Source organism: Prionailurus bengalensis, chromosome E2 (assembly GCF_016509475.1).
Source record: "Prionailurus bengalensis isolate Pbe53 chromosome E2, Fcat_Pben_1.1_paternal_pri, whole genome shotgun sequence".
Lineage (NCBI taxonomy): Eukaryota > Metazoa > Chordata > Mammalia > Carnivora > Felidae > Prionailurus > Prionailurus bengalensis.
Window position 1 is genome coordinate 7,092,903 of NC_057352.1, and position 17,113 is coordinate 7,110,015.

At 42.1% G+C, this 17,113-nt stretch overlaps 1 protein-coding gene across 8 annotated transcripts; it reads left to right on the forward strand.

Annotated features, from left to right (window-relative positions):
• The first annotated feature begins 695 nt into the window (after positions 1-695).
• LOC122494769 (zinc finger protein 260-like) lies at positions 696-16,222 on the forward strand. Of its 8 annotated transcripts, none has more exons than XM_043600201.1 (6): positions 696-1,210; positions 2,052-2,173; positions 8,235-8,364; positions 11,094-11,220; positions 11,501-11,593; positions 12,514-16,222. In XM_043600201.1, the coding sequence occupies exons 3-6, from the start codon at positions 8,341-8,343 to the stop codon at positions 14,370-14,372; spliced, it is 2,103 nt and encodes a 700-aa protein (XP_043456136.1). In that variant the 5' UTR covers positions 696-1,210; positions 2,052-2,173; positions 8,235-8,340; the 3' UTR covers positions 14,373-16,222. The 8 variants fall into 8 exon arrangements, with proteins under 8 accessions (XP_043456136.1, XP_043456130.1, XP_043456131.1 ...); XM_043600195.1 differs by having other exon boundaries at positions 696-1,317; positions 2,049-2,173; positions 12,514-15,367; XM_043600196.1 differs by having other exon boundaries at positions 696-1,317; positions 12,514-15,367.
• Positions 16,223-17,113: the final 891 nt, after the last annotated feature.

Genomic DNA, 17,113 nt, shown 5'->3' on the forward strand with positions numbered 1-17,113 from the left:
AAAATATAAAGGGCCTAAAGAACAAAGACAGGCTCATAGAAAAAGAATATGGTAGGAGACCTTGCTTTATCGGATTCCATCGGATATATGGAAAGCTCCCATAGCTAAAACATAGTGGCACCGGCACAGGGATAAACAAAGAGACCAATGGAACAGAACGTCCTAAGTCAGAGTCAAGGTAAGGAGACTTGATTTATGACAGATGGTACTACATAGCAGTGGGGGAAACCGACTAAATAATGCTGCTGGGATCATTATCTGGGCGGTATTCACAAAAACAAATGACTGGTGGACTGTGACTAACGAGGATACACAGGATCCTTCTTTAATGTACTCAGTTTATGTTGGGACACGAGATACAAGAGTTATCATCTTCTGGCGTGGACCTCGGGTCCCAGTGAATGCTTCACAACCGTCTCTCATCGCGAAGCACACATCCAGAGCGCTCTCCTCGTACCGCCCCTGCTCCTCCAGATCCAGTTCTAGCCTCCTATTCCCCGTTTTCTCAAATGTGCGGTGAACGCCTCCGGATTCCCAGCCCTAAAGTCCGCTCTTCCCTGTACGGATCCAGACTTTCCCAATATGGCCGCGCCCTCAGAGCGGCTTCCAAAGGGCGAGGAGACAGAGCGGGAGCGGCCATTTCCGGCTCAGGCCTGGTCTGTGATTGGCTTAGCGTCCCGGTGAGGTTGGAAGACTGCAGGAGAGAGCGCTGAGGTCCTACTAAGCATGCGCGACCGCACTGACAGCCGCTGCCGAGGTGGAAGAACCGGACATGAGAAGTCTCGAAAAGTGGAGAAAGGATGGGCTGGATCTGCACCTTTCGTGTCTGGCCGGCCTACTCCGGTCGCCTACGGTGGCCATCTCGCTCTCCGTACAGCGCACGACCCAAGATGGCGGGCACGATCCGCAATGGCCGCTCCCGCCAATACGCAGCGAAATCGTCGCGGCGGAGTTAGCCAGCGGTAATTCTAGCCGGGGCCGGAGTGAGGGTTTGTGGCTTGATCGCTCACTCCAAAGTGCTACTGAATCTGAGTAATGGCTCTGGACACGGGCCAGCACACCAGGTGAACGGAAGCGGAAGTGGCGTATTGAGGATTGGGTTCCCACGGCGTAAGGTCACAGATTCGCGGTCCAGGTCCCGTGAGGTTTCTACAGGCTCCTTTCAGAGTCCCTCGTTGTGGGAATTCCTCGACCTGAGCTGCGGTTTGCGGTGGGTGCTCGTAGGAAGGTGCTTGTTTAAGGCGGTTTGGAGGCTGTCGGAGTCTTCGGCTGGCATCAGTGTTTAGGACGAGAGACCATTCCTGCTGACAGTGACAGGTGTGCTTCGGAACGCGCCCCCAGGCCGTAGACAGAGGCTCTGGGGGAGCCCCTGACCCAGGGGCCATCGGGGTCCGGTCGGTTAGGAAAGTTTTGGGGGTTAGTCGTCTGGGGTTCCTGTGGTCCGAGTTCGAGCATCCGAGGGGTTCGTGATCCCTGTGAAAATAGCTGTCTGGGGGGGTGAGGCTGTGAGTAGGTGCAAGAGCGAAGGGCAGGGTGTGCAGCAGCCTGGCGTCCGTGGGAGAGGTGGGTAGGGTTGGCACGCGAGGAGGCCTCAGGGAGACAGACATTTGGGTGTGTATGAAGCATTGAAGTATTACGTTTCCCAGCTTTTCATACTGAATTTTAAGCATAAAGAGAACTCGAAAGAACAGCAAAGTGATCACGAGTATACCTGCCATAAATAGATCCGTTGTTAAAAATTGTGCCATAAACACTGTGTGCGCGTGTCAGCCAGTGTATACGTGTTTGCATGCAAGTGAAATCATGTTAGTCCTAGCTTTTTATGTCCGTTCTGCTACTTGTTTGTGTGATTTGGGGTGAGGTACCAAGTTCTATCTATAATTCGCATTTTTCCCATTCAAACAAATTGGTATCTACCTCACAGAGGTACTCCTGAGGGCCCTACCTTCATGACCTCATCAAACCTAATTGTCTCCCGAAGGCCCTGTGTCCAAATACACAACTAATCCTGAGTTTGGGGGCTGTGAATTTTTTTTTATTTTTTTAAGTAGGTTCCCCGCCCTAGGTAGGGCTTGAACTCACAACCCGGGACCCTGAGATCAAGCGTGGCATGCTCTACTGACTGAGTCAGCCAGGCGCCACCTAGACGACATAAATATTAAGTCCATAACAGGTAGGTACTTGACAAAAGGAAGTTATCGTTATATACTTATCATCAATAAAAGCAGATAAAAATCACCTTAAAGTGTACTATTTTGAAATGCATTTTTAAACCGAATTATATTTTATATCTATTTTCCTTTTTTAATATATAAAAGTAGGCCGGCATATTTCAAAGGCTTCTGGTTTAGTTTTACCAAACTCCCCAGTAATGTTCCATTATGTAATGCTTGCACACACCATGTGCCAGGCTTTTCTACATCTTTAGCGACAGTGGGTGTTATCATCCTTTTATGAGTCTTTTCTAGTGTGATAGCCCCATTTAGAAAAAGGTGATTAACCTCGGCTTTTCTTTATAGTTTTGTTTAATTAAAGGTCATATTTGATTATTTAAAAATGGAAAAGTCTCCATGCTTATTCATCTTCCTAGTCCCTCCTTTTAACTCTCCCAAACTTTGGAACTACTGTTCACAAATTAGTATGTAGTATTCCCTTGACTTTTATAATTTTATCACGTCTATGAATACCATAAGAGTACACTCTTTAATTTTTCTAGTTTGTAAGTGTTATAATAAGGATCTTATAATGTGGTCTTCTGAGGCTTGCTTTTCTTGATTCATTACAAGTCTGTGATTGCGGGCGCCTGGGTCGCTCAGTCAGTTGAGCATCTGACTCTCGATTTCAGCTCAGGTCATGATCCTAGGGTCATGGGATCGAGCCCTGTGTCAGCCTCGATGCTCAGCCTGGAGCCTGCTTAAGATGCTCTCTCCCTCTGCCCCTCTCCCCTGCTCGCACTCTCTCTCTAAAGTAAAAAAAAAAATTTTTTTTTAATTATTTATTAAAAACATTTTTTAAATGTTTTTATTTTTGAGACAGAGACAGAGCATGAGCAGGGGAGGGGCAGAGAGAGACACACAGGATCAGAAGCAGGCTCCAGGCTATCAGCACAGAGCCCGATGCAGGGCTCAAACTCACGGACTATGAGATCATGACCTGAGCTGAAGTCGAACGCCTAACCGACTGAGCCACCCAGGTGCCCCCAATTTTGTTTTTCTAATTAAAAAAAAAAAAAGTCTGTGATTCATCCATCTTGCATGTAAGTTTGGCTCATTAAAATGAATTTCATTGCATGAATATAGTGTAGTTCACGCATCCATTCTCCTACTGTTGGACATTCGTATTGTTTCTGGGTTTCGGCTGTTAAAAGTAGCGAAGTTCCAAAGTCTTATATATCTCCTGGTCATTGTGAGAATTTATATTGTCTAGCCCAGAAGTATAATTTCTGACATAAAATAGATGAATTTTCATCTAAAGGAAAAGCCAAATTTCTCTTGTACCACCTTACTCTCTCATCAGTATTATAAAAGTGCCTGTTGATCAGTAAGCTTTCCAACACTTAGTATTTTCATTCTTGTTTTTGACCATCTTTTGGGTGTCAAAGTCCTCTCGTTGTGGTCTCCATATGTACTATTCCCATAACTATGATGGTTATCTTTTTTTTTAAATTTTAATGTTTATTTATTTTGAGAGAGAGAAAGACACAGCATGAGTGGGGGAGGGGCAGAGAGAGAGGAGAGAGAGAGAATCCTAGGCAGGCTCCACGCTGTCAGCACAGTGCCTGATGTGGGGCTCAAACTCACAAAACCGTGAGATCATGACCTGAGCCGAGATCAAGAGTCGGATACTTAACCAACTGAGCCACCTGGGTGCCCCGATTATCTTTTTATATGTTCATTGGCCAGTTTTATTTTATTTACTTACTTTAATTTTTAAATTTCATTACAGTTGATACAACAACGTTACAGGTGTACAACATAGTCAATCAACATCTTTATATATTACGTTGGCCAATTTTAAAACTTACAAGTTCGTCTTTACTCATTTTAGAGAATAGTCACATACTTAGAAACTTAGTCTTTTGCTAGCTATTTTGTGATAAACCATTTGCCTGGGCTTTGTCCCCAGTTCCTGGGAGGTAGCCTCTAAACTGTTGGAATGTCTTAAGTGACAGGCGTGTCCCTGTTATTATTCATGGTGGGTCTATGGATAGTTTATGCCAATGAGGAGACTTGGCATGGGGCTATTTATGCCAGAAAGACCAACCATGCGATTAGAGGGTGGGGGCTTTGAGCCTGGTGAGACCAGCCTTAGCTCCAAGATGGTAGTGGTGCTGGAGGCTGAGTCGAATGGCCAGTGATTAAATCAGTCCTGCTTAGGGGCGCCTGGGTGGCGCAGTCGGTTAAGCGTCCGATTTCAGCCAGGTCACGATCTCGCGGTCCGGGAGTTCGAGCCCCGCGTCAGGCTCTGGGCTGATGGCTCAGAGCCTGGAGCCTGTTTCCGATTCTGTGTCTCCCTCTCTCTCTGCCCCTCCCCTGTTCATGCTCTGTCTCTCTCTGTCCCAAAAATAAATGAACGTTGAAAAAAAAAAATCAGTCCTGCTTACTGATTAATGAAATTCTAATAAAAACTACAGACACTGAAACTCAGATGCACCTGTGTGGTGGCAATACCGTACATATTGGCACTCGTGGATATGCTGGACGGATAAGTAATGTGTCCCGACTCCCAGAGGATAGGACAATGGAAACTTCTGGTTTGGGATCCTCCCGAACCTCACCCTCTTGTCCCTCTCTCCATTTGCTTACGATTTGCATTCTTTTGCTATAATCTGTTACCCTGCACAGGTTCCCCCCAGGTACTTCATAGGTTTTGCTGGTATTGTAAATACTGGTTTTAACCCCTTTTAAACCTTAATTGTTGTTTGAATGTGAAATTCCAATTGATGTTTATATTGATCTCAAAACAGTTGCATAATGACAGTTTTGGTTTTTTTCCAGTCTTCTTTCAATTGGTTTTGCCCATTTTATTGCTCAGGTTCTGATCTGTGGTACATTTTTGACTAAAGGTTCAGTGAGAGGTTATCCATGTCCCTGAGTTTAAAGAAATGTGCTGTGGATTATTTTGTAGATACTCTTTCTTGTCTATTTCTAGTTTAGTAATATATATTTTTTTAATTGAGTGGCTTGGGGTTTTCTGACATCTCTTTTCTTCATCTTTTGAGAGAATTAAATGGTTCTTATTAAACTATCCTTGCATTACTGGAATAAAGTCAGCTGTGCGTAGTACAGTTCTTCTGTATTCAGTTTTCCTAGTATATACCTCCTACATACCAGTGGATACAGTTATCTAGCATTTTATTTCGAGGGTTTTTTTAAATTATTTTTTTCCTAAGCAATCTCTGCACCCAACATGGGGCTCACACTCACAACCCTGAGATCAAGAGTTGCATCCTCAGGGCGCCTGGGTGGCTCAGTCGGTTAAACGTCTGACTCTGGCTCAGGTCATGATCTTGTGGTTGATGAGTTCAAGCCCTGCATCAAGCTCGGTGCTTTCAGCTTTGGATCCTCTGTCTGCCTCTCTCTCTGCCCCTCCCCCTCTCATGTGCACTCACTCTTCTCTCTCTCTCAGATATAAATAAACATTAAAAAAAGAGAATACCATTAAAAACAAAAGAGTTGCATGCTCTACCCACTGAGCCAGCCAGGAGTCCCTTATTTCAGGTTTTTATAGAGAAGCTAATAAATGCAATTGGCCTATAAATTTCTTTCTCCCATTGTCTTTGAAATCCAGTTCTGTTTTCTTCAGTTCTCCTACAGTCTAAGACACAGAGTTGTATTTTCTTTCAGAGTTCTCAGCAGTGTGATATTGAGAGTAATAAACTGTGTCCAAGTATTTCCAGGATGTCCTGGCATCTCCACATTACTCTGTGGTAAATTAATTTTGCATAGCCAGAATTAATTATTTAACAGTCAGCACTGCTCGGAGTACATAAGAGATCCAGCTGGGATTTTGTGTGAAGATAAAGTCTCAACAAGAGATAAGTGTTTGAGACCGCCCCTCGGTCTTTTAAATTATAGCCATTCTGGGGCACCTGGCAAGTCTTGATCTCAGGGTCGTGAGTTGGAGCTCCACATTGGGCCTAGAGCTTACTTATAAATAAATAAATACATATATACACACATATGTAAACACATAAATAAATGACCACTCTAACAGGTTTGTAGCAATATTTTATTTTGGTTTTAATTTGCTTTCGTTGTGTAACCTAAAACAGTTTTTCATGTGCTTAATTGCTGTCTCTCTATGTTTGGGAGGAAGTGTTTGTTTAAATCTTTTGTTCCTTTTTTTACTAGATTGTCTCTTTTGTGAAGTTGGAAAAGTTCTTCATATTTTTTACATAGAAGTCTTTCAATTAAGTATGCACTTCATTAATGTTTTACTCTAACCTCCTCTGGCTTCATCCTTCATTTTACAACTATCTTTTGCATATCAAAAATTTTTAGTAATGAGGAAGCCCAATTTATCAATTTTTTTTTTGTTTATTGTGCGTTTTGTGCCCTGTAATAAATCTTTGCCTAATCCAAGATCACTTCAAGTTTTTCTGTGCTTGGGGCTCCTGGATGGCTCAGTCAGTTAAGCATTCAACTCTTGATTTCAGCTCAAGTCATGATCTCATGTGCACTGACAGCACAGAGGCTGCTTGGGATTCTCTCTTTCTCTCTCTCTCTGCCCCGCTTCCTCCCCTTCTCTCTTCTGTCTCCTAAAACAAATAAATAAAATTTTTTTTCTGTGCTTTCTTCTAGAAGTATCACAGTTTCAATTCTTACAACTGTAATCTGAGTTAATTTTGGTATGAGGTAAACGTAAATGTCCTCCTAGTGTTTCAGTCACATTTGTTAAACATTTTAAAGTTTTTCATCATGTTCATGCTTGTCCCTAATGTGTCAAATATATGGAGTGTATATATATAATAGCATTTGTTTTTAATTTTTTAATGTTTATTTTTGAGAGAGAGACAGAGACAGAGACAGAGACAGCACAAGCAGGGGAGGGACAGAGATAGAGGGAGACAAAGAATCCAAAGCAGGCTCCAGGCTACAAGCTGTCAGCACAGAGCCCGACATGGGGCTCGAACCCACAAACCACGAGATCATGACCTGAGCTCACCCTACTGAGCCACCCAGGTGTGCCTATGATAGCGTTGTTAGTGTACTGGGTGCCAGGTCTCTCCCTTTGGCCATTTTTGTCTCTTTCTCTTGCTTGATTTCCCCCCTAGCCGTGGGTCATATTTCCTTGCTTCTCTGCATCTCCGGTCATTTTTGATTGGAATCATATATCGTCAGCTTCACACAGTTTGCAGGATTTTCTTTTATTCCTTTCACTACTTTTGAGGTTTGCTCTGGGATGTAACCAAGTTACTCTGAAAGAGTTTTGATTCTTTGGAGGCTTTCTTTTAAGCTTTCTTAGGTGGGGCCATAAGAGTCTTTTTGGTCTTATTTTGTCCCCATTATTGAGGTAATATTCTCCTGAGACCTCTGCACATTTGAAAAACAGGCATACTAGAAGGTCTTTCCACCCAGGCTGGTGGGAACACTGGCTGTTCCTGATCTGGTGTGAGCTCCAGGAATTGTTGGACCTTCTCCTTTCCTCACAGTCCATTAGACCTTAGCCAGAGACTCAAAAGAACCCTCTGCGCATCTGCAGAGTGAGTTTTCCCTCTCTCTCTTCTCTGGTATACTGCCTGGCAAGTGCTTGTCATCTTTGCTTCCTCAGACTTTGACTTTTTTATCATTAATTCAGCAAGCCTGCTAGACTCTTTGGGTTCCTTCTCCCCAACTGTGGCCTAGAAGGTCTCCAGGCAGTGAGTCTCAGCACACAAATGTTCCCCTTCTTCTCTGACTTCTGTGTCTGAAAATAGTTGTTTTAGATATTTCCCCCATTTTTTTTAGTTGATTAGGCTGAAAGGATAATTCATCATTCTGGTAATTTCCCTGGAATCAGATTCTATCATTTCTGAGGGTTTGCGTCTTAATCCTTGGTCCACCAGTTACCGTGTGGCTTTTAGTTAGGTGTTTGATCTTTCTTTTCTTTCAAATGGAATAATTATAGTCTAGCCACTAGGATTGTGAGGGTTAAGTGAGAAAAGAAGACGCTTAAGAACAGTTCCTTGCCTGCACAGGAGCTTGCTTTTATTATTATTTCCATGCCAAACAAATCTTTCTTTGAATCCATAGATGCTGCCTTCCCAGAATGAGGCACTTCCTATAAAGGAAAAAAAGCAGATCTCGAGTCTAGAAATTCATCCTTACTGAGGATACTCTTGACACCGGAGACCCCTGAATGCTGAAAATGACCAAGTCCCAGGTGAGCTGTTTATTTCCCATATTTCTAGAGGTTTATAAAAATGCATACAATCTGATGCTTGCCAGAGTTGGTAAGGGAGTGAGGAGTTGGGCAAAATGGGTGAAGGGAAGTGGAAGATACAGGCTTTCAATTTTGGAATGAAGAAATCATGAGCATAAAAGCTACAGCATAGGGTAGCACCTGGGTGGCCCAGTCGGTTGAGCGGCCGGCTCTTGATTTCACTCAAGTCATGATCCCAGGATCTTGGAATCGAGTCCCATATGAGGCTTCACGCTGAGAGCCTAAAATTCCCTCTCTCCCTCTGCCCCTTCCCTACTCACACTCTCTTTCTCTCTAAAATAAAACAATTAAAAAAATTTTTTTTTAATGTACAGCATAGGGAATGTAATCAATGATATTGTAATAGTGTTGTTATTTAGACAGCTACACATGCAGTGAACACGACATGACTATAGTTTGTTGAATCTCTATTATACAACTGAAACTAACGTAACATTGTGTGACAACTAATTAACTAGTTAACAATTTAAAACACGTACACAATCAAAGTGAACTATGTATATAGATACATTGCAGCTGGGAGAGATGTGCTTAGACCCAGAGACGGAATAAATGATCCAGAGGAGCCAATGAGGAAGGGAGTTCTAGCTAATCTGCATGTCACATGTTGCAAGGTGCTAACAGTTGGAACATTGCCACATAAGCAGTGGGATCCAGAGCTGAGTTGCAGACATATCTGTGGTAATACTGGAAACCATCACAAAAGAATAAAAACATAAGATTTACTTTGTATAGGAGCACCTGGGTGGCTCAGTTAGTTAGTGTCTGACTTGCACTCAGGTCATGATCTAACCACTTGTGAGTTCGAGCCCCGCATCAGGCTCTGTGCTGACAGCTCAGAGCTTGGAGCCTGCTTCCAATTCTGTGTCTTCCTCTCTCTCTGCCCCTCCCCTGCTCATGCTCTGTCTCTCTTTCTCTCAAAAATTAATAAACATTTTTTAAAAAAGGGATTTACTTTGTATATAAGGAGGAAGCACATAAACTTTTTGAGTAAATATTTCCCAGGCATTAAGTGTGAAGAAGTGTCCTCAAACATCGATGGGTCTTCCTCTCCTGTCCTTCTCCAGAGTATGGACCCAGTGAATGGTCATCTTCCTAAGGAAATGTAGGAGATATAAAAGGCATAGCTAGAAAACTTAAAAAAAATATCTTCTTATTTGCAAAGAGTAATGCTCACCTAAGGGTCATTGTGCAGATCATTGTGTTAACACATATGAAGTGTTTACAGCAATACATAGTAAGTGCTTTCTGTTTGCTTTTGTATCATGAGTTAATATGTAGCACGGTCAATTTCTAAAAGGTAATTCTGAGCATAACATACTTTTGTATATGAAAAACACTGCAGGCGCACCTGGCTGGCTCGGTTGGAAGAGCATGTGACTCTTGATCTTGGGGCATGAGTTCAAGCCCTGCATTTGGTGTAGAGATTACATACATAAACTAACTTAAAAAAAAAAAGAAAAAAGAAAAACACTATAGTGTCTACCAAGTGTCTATAGGAAATATAAACACTTGCTCCAAGGTCTGTTGCTGCCTGTGCCCAGGGCATCTGTTCTCTTTGGCCTCTTTTGTCTCGCTGAACTTTTTGCAGTTTCTTGAAGCCAGTATGGTACTTAACACTTTTTTTTTTTATTTATTTTGAGAGAAAAAGAAAGAGCACAAGCAGGAGAGGGGGAGAGAGAGGATCCCAAGCAGGCTCAGCGCTGTTCGCACAAAGCCCAACTTGGGGCTTGAACCCACGAACCGTGAGATCGTGACCTGAGCTGAAATCAAGAGTCAGCTGTTCCACTGACCGAGCCACCCAGGCTCCCCAGGATTTAACACTTTGAACTCGTCCTCCCTTTGGAAGACCCATGGCTCCCACCTCTTCTAGCTCTTACTGTGGGACACACCACTGAACATACCGGATGTAGCTCTAGCTTGACCACTTCTTCAGGACTGTTATTTCTCCACCTACTTGTGCCCATGTTTTGACTTGAGTATACTTCTGTCGTAACCCTTAAACCATAATGTCTTCCCATATGTCACCTCTGTCAAGGAGTGTACTTGCCACTCTGCACTATCAGAAGCTACATGAAGGCTGGATTATGCTTTATTTCCTTTTTTAGTGCATATGTATTCCTATTACAGTAGGTGACATTACTCATTTTTAAAAAGTTAACTTGAGAAAAGAGTATGCGCACGTGTGAATGGGGAGGGGCAGAGAGGGGCAGGGGGCGGGAGAGAGAGAGAGAGAATGAATGAATGAATGAATGAATGAATCAATCCATCCATCCCAACCAGGCTCCGCGCTGTCAGCACAGAGCCGACTCGGGGCTTGATCTCACAAACCGTGAGATCATGACCCGAGCTGACCTCAAGAGTCGGACACTTAACCAACTGAGCCACCCAGGCGCCCCAACATTAAACACTCCTAAGGTGGGTTGCAGATGGTTTTTAGGCAAAGTTTTAGCAACATTTTGCATGGGTGAATGAATGAGTGAAGTGAATGAAGAATGCAGAAAGGATAGCTTAAATGAAGTTATTAGCCCACAAAGCATAAATCAAAACTAGGCATAGAGAAATACTTGTTTATAAATGTCTATAGCAAAAATAATCAGAATAATATCTGTCGCCTACATTTTTTCCATTATATTAACTCCAGATCAAAAAGGGTTATGTTATTACAGGGCTTAGTGTCATTCAGTGATGTGGCTGTGGATTTCACCTGCGAAGAATGGGAGCTACTAGATACTGTTCAGAAGAACCTCTACCGGGATGTGATGTTGGAAAATTACAGCAACCTAATGTCATTGGGTAAAGACAGCTTTCCTAAATATCTCAGCATGAGCCCATTAATTGCCCCCTTCCCCCCCCCCCCCATTTCTACAATTTATGGGTACTCTGATATCCTTAGTGATTTTGGACTTGGAAAGGTGATAGAACCTATTTTCCTTATGACCAGTGACGGTACTTATTTTCATTTTTGGAATAAAGAGTTTCTGTTCTGCTGAGATTTACTGTCTGTTCCCTAAAACAGAACTTTCCTTCAATAGGCCCTAATACTGCTCAGTTCTCTGTGATGACCCCTTGACAGGTTATCACGCTCCCTGGCCAGAAGCAACGGTTCCTGTGGAGAAAGGAGCGCAAGGACTGGTAGAGAGAGAATTCCCAAGTTCGTGTAGTCCAGGTGAGTATACCAGCGCAGTGGGAGTTAGCGGAAGCCAAGTGACAGTTGATCTTGGTGCTTTGGGACCCTTGTTATTTTGGGTTTTCTTTCTCATCGTCTTTGAACCTTTAGAGGTGACTTTGAGTGAACAGAGGTCACCAGTGTGCATGGTGCTTCCTTCTCTTACCGTGTATGACTCATTTGCTAGCCACCTCAGAGAAGACGTACCTCCTTTTATCTGCCCTGGGTCAGATCTTGGCCTGTTTCATTCGGTCTTTCTTTTTTGGCTCAGTTGTTCTTTTGCAGCTTGTTAGACACAACCCACTTTCCCCATGTCTTACCCATATTCACTTAGCTCTCCTTCTTTTTCTTTCTTTTTTTTTTTTAAAGAGGTATGCTTTTTTTTTTTTTAATGTTTGTTTTCGAGAAAGAGGGAGAGTGAGCAGGGGAGGGGAGAGGGAAGGGGAGACAGAGAATCCCAAGCAGGCTCGCGCTGTCAGTGCAAAGCCCAACATGGGGCTTGAACCCTCAAACCATAAGATCATGACCTGAGCTGAAGTTGTGGACACTCAACCAACTGAGCCACCCAGGCACCCCCACATAGCCCTTCTGTTACACTTCTAGAGATTTCATAGATTCCCTCCAAAATTTGATGACACCCATGTCCTTCAGTTCATTACTTATTATCTATTTCTTTTATTGGATGCCTCTGACTTCTGTGCACCTGCTGTGTCACTTTCTCCATTCTCTTTAGATAGGGACTTGAGATTCCATCCCCCTCCATTTCATAATGATAGGATTTTTTTTTTTCCCTGAAGTAATGTGGCAGGTTTAGGATTAGTATCAGGAAAATATTGAGAATGATGAATCTGTTAAGCAATAATGAAAATAATGCATTGGGAAAAAAATTTTCTCTGAGCAAAACTTTGTTCCATTTGTAGAAAGACCCCTTCAGTGTTTCTCAAGAGGAATACGTTTGAAACAATATTCAGATTCAAAACTTCAGAATAAAAATTCTGCAGAAATGAATTCCAATGAATTAAGTGGCCACGGGAAATCATTTTTCCATACTCTACATGAAACCTGCCATACCTCAGCCCAGTACAGTGAACATAATTTCTGTGTGAAGACTTTCAGCACGGTGAAAAATCTCAAAAGACATCACAGAATTCACACAGAAGGAAAACCTTATGAATGCAGTGAATGTCCCAAATCCTTCAGGTATAAGTCAAAGCTCATAATACACCAGAGAACTCATACAGGAGAGAAGCCGTACAGATGCCCTGAATGTCAGAAAGCTTTCAGTACAAAATGTCATCTTACTCTGCACCAGAGAACTCATACAGGAGAGAAACCGTATGGATGTTTTGAGTGTCCAAAGTCTTTCAGAACAAAGTATCATCTCATTTTACACCACAGGACTCACACAGGAGAGAAACCCTATGAATGCAAAGAGTGTGGCAAAGCCTACAGAGAGAAGACAAAGCTCAGGTTGCATTACTGCACACACACAGGAGAGAAACCTTTTGAGTGTAGTGACTGTGGGAAAGGTTTCATGCAGAAGTCAAACCTACTTATCCATCAAAGAACTCATACAGGAGACAGACCCTATGCATGTAAAGAATGTGAAAAGACCTTCTGCAGTAAGTCTCAGCTTGTTGTTCACCAGCGAACTCACACACGAGAACAATCGTACGAGTGCAAGGAATGTGGGAAAGCCTTCAGTAAAAACTCACATCTCCTGACACATCAGAGAATTCATATAGGAGAGAAGCCTTATGAATGCAATGAGTGTGGAAAAGCTTTCGTACACACATCACAGCTCATTGTACATCAGAGAAATCATACAGGAAGAAAACCTTATGAGTGTAAGGAATGTGGGAAAGCCTTCAATAAAAAGTCACACTTCATAACACATCAGAGAATCCATACGGGAGAGAAGCCTTATGAATGCAGTGAATGTGGAAAAGCATTTATAGACAACTCCCAGCTTATCGTTCATCGAAGAACTCACACAGGAGAGAAACCTTATGAGTGCAAGGAATGTGGGAAAGCCTTTAATAAAAAGTCATCCCTCATAACACATCAGAGAATTCATACAGGAGAGAAGCCTTATGAATGCAGTGAGTGTGGAAAAGCCTTCATAGACAAGTCACATCTCATTGTCCATCAGCGAACTCATACGGGAGAGAAACCCTATGAATGCGGTCAGTGTGGAAAAGCTTTCATACGAAAGGCAATGCTCATTGTCCATCACAGAACGCATACAGGAGAGAAACCCTTTGTATGTGTCGAATGCCAGAAAGCCTTTAGTAGTATGGCAATGCTCAGTAGACATCAGTTGATTCACACAGGAGAGAAACCCCATGGATGCAATGAATGTGGAAAAGCTTTCCGCCAAAAAAGCCATCTTATTATCCATCAACGGTGCCATACTGGAGAGAAACCCTATGGGTGTGTTCCATGTGGTCAGATCTTCAACCAGAAGTCACAGCTCATCAGACATCAGAGACGCCACACAGGAGAGAAACCATATCAGTGCACTCAATGTGGGAAAGCCTTTTTTGAGAAATCATACCTCAGTGTTCATCAGAGAAGTCACGTGGGACAGAAACCTTATCACTGTAATGAGTGTGGGAAAACATTCTCTGTCAAGTTCTTTCTCACTTCACACGAGGAAATTCACACAGGAAAGAAATCTCGGGAATACAGCGCTGGAAAGACTTTAGTGAAGGGCCAGATCTCACGGAATACAAAAGAATCCACACAAAGGACACCCTCTGAATGCAGGGAACGTTAGGATAATTTTGGTCTTTGTCAGTTCCAGAAAACTTATCCAGGAGGGACCTTTTAAATGCAGTGAATATAGGAAAACCATCTACCACCAGTGTAGCCTAATTTCATTAGGGAAAGGCCTACAAATGAGGTGAAAAGTCAACATCTTTTCTCGAGAAGAGAAATCCCATTATACGTCACACAGAAATAAAACCTGGCCGCAACAGATGTGTTTGAGGGGTCATCATATAATAGTTTTCACTGAGGGGGAAGAAAAAAACTCGTAAATGTTGGGAATCCTGGAACACCTTCCAAACAAATGAGCTTTCACACCAAAGAAGATAGCTGACTGAAGACTTGTGATAAGAGATGCCTCTGGCATGAAGTCCAAAACTTACTGTGCATCAGATAATACTTATTAAGGAGAGTTAGTGTAATGTAATGACGCTGGGCCAGTTGCTTACATATAAACTTTATAACAGAAATTCTGTTCCTGTCACATTACCATTTATTTATAAAAAATACAACATGAAGTAGTCAAGAAGAGCAAATAACTGCAGTATGCTAAAAGACAGTTTTGTTTCATGTTTGAATATATGGAATAGTCAAAGCAGTAATTTAAGAAAGGTCCAAGATGTATGTATTTTGTGTCCAGAGGATTTTTGTAGCACATGTATGTCCTGAGTTTCAGGTTTCATAAGATCATGAAAGAAAATCGTATATCATAAAATTCTTGTTTGTAGGTGTAGAATCCATCAAGAAATGCCAGCATTGTAAATTTTTGTATATCTTATAAATTGCAAGGGAAGTAATTAGGCTTAAAACTAAACAAGACTTAAAAAAAAAAACTTGGCTGATATGTGTGAACGGATCTGGTAATACTTTTTAGCCATTTGGGATAATATTCTTTTTTAACACAAATTGTCTTCTGCCACTCTGATTTAATTGATTTATATATATCAATACGTGTGGTGTAAAAGTTAAATAAGTCTATAGAATAAACAAGGTCCCTTTTCACCATTTCCCCAAATCCTCCCTTTCCTTTTCCATTATTATTTTTTTTAATGTTTATTTGAGAGAGAGAGTGTGTGTGCACACGAGCAAGGGAGGGGCAGAGAGAGAGAGAGTAGGAGAAAGAGAATCCCAGGCAGGCTCCACACTGTCAGTGCAGAGCCCAATGCTGGGCTCAATCCCCCGAACCATGAGATCAGGAGCCAAAATTCAGAGTCGGAAGCTTAACTGACTAAGCCACCCAGGTACCCCCCAAAATACTGAGATTTAAGAGTGATGAGTAGTCACAACTCTTCTGTCCCTGAGTTTTGAAAAACTGGAAGCAGCTGGTATCTGCCCCACTCCCCTGCTCATATACTCTCTAAAATAAAAAAAATAAACTTTAATTTTAAGTAAATAAAACCTAAAAAAAAATCCATGTTTAAAGTAATCATTAAGGGAACAGGAACAGAGTGCATATTTTCCAAACTAGTCAAGGGCAAAGGCAGAATGATTAAAAAACAAAAATTACCATGAACCCAAAAGAAGGCAGAGTATAAAGAAACGTGGAATAAAAAAAGATAAATTTACGCCGATAAAAATATTTATGAAAGGAAGTTTTGAACAACATAACAAAAATCAATATAATGGAGATATTGTATACAATGTTCTCAAAATTCACAGAATTTTCAAGCACTTATTTTCCAAAGTTTACCGTGTTGGCCATGTTCTAGCCTATAATGCAAATCTCAACAAACCTGAAAGGACTAAATAATGTGCACTGTTGTTCTGTAAGCCGACATACACTAAGTCCAGGATAAAAATTAGCTAGAAATCTGTAATTCTGGGAATCAAGAAATAAATTATAAATATTGCATTGCTGCAGACCTTGAGTCTGGAGTTCTCTCATGTTCAGCAAGAGAGCAGACGCAGAAATGAACACGAGAGAGGCTAATGTCTGGGAGGAGACAAGAGCCCTGAATAAGGTCCTTTCTGCATATTAGGATCAGAAGGACTACATATATGATGGTCATGCCGAAAGAGACAATAAAACAGTTATCATTATTCATGTGTGTGAGAGAAAAGGGGTTCCAAAGGTATGTCATGTTAGGGGTTAGGGTCAAGACAAATCAACATCTTGGTGCCAAGCAGGCAGCCCTTCACTGCTGGCACCGTATTTGTCTACCTTAACTTTTCTAGGGACTAAGATGAATGGGGCATGCCACCTCAGGCTTAACAAGGCATATTTCTCGCTAGCAAACCTGGGACGCTTTAGCCCTGCAGCCGCGGCTCTCCGCCTCTACCAGTTCTCGGAGGCTTTCGTCCTGTGAAAGCGGCTTTCCGCCCTAAGCCTTGTGAACCCATTGGTGCAAGTTCAGAGAATTCTTAAACTTATCCCCCCACATTGCATGAGTCAAAGAAGAAATCGTTATTTTTCCAACTTTGCATTCTAGCAATTTTTAAGTATAAAAAGATTGAAAGTCTAAATAATGATGAGGCCTATGTACCTACAAAAGAGGTTCAGCAACTTCACCATTTTGTTACGTACCTATTTTCCATTTAGTTACCTACCTGTTTATCTTTTCAGAATCCTCTGGTCGTAAAGATACTATCACATCTATATTATCATGCATCCCCTACATAATCAAAACATCATTACTAAACCTAAGAAATTAAACAGTGGAAGTTAAGCCACTGGGGATTCCCTAAGTAATAAGAGCCATAAAAGTGTACACCAGGAGACTTGGCTGCCGCCTGACGACAGGTCACATTAAC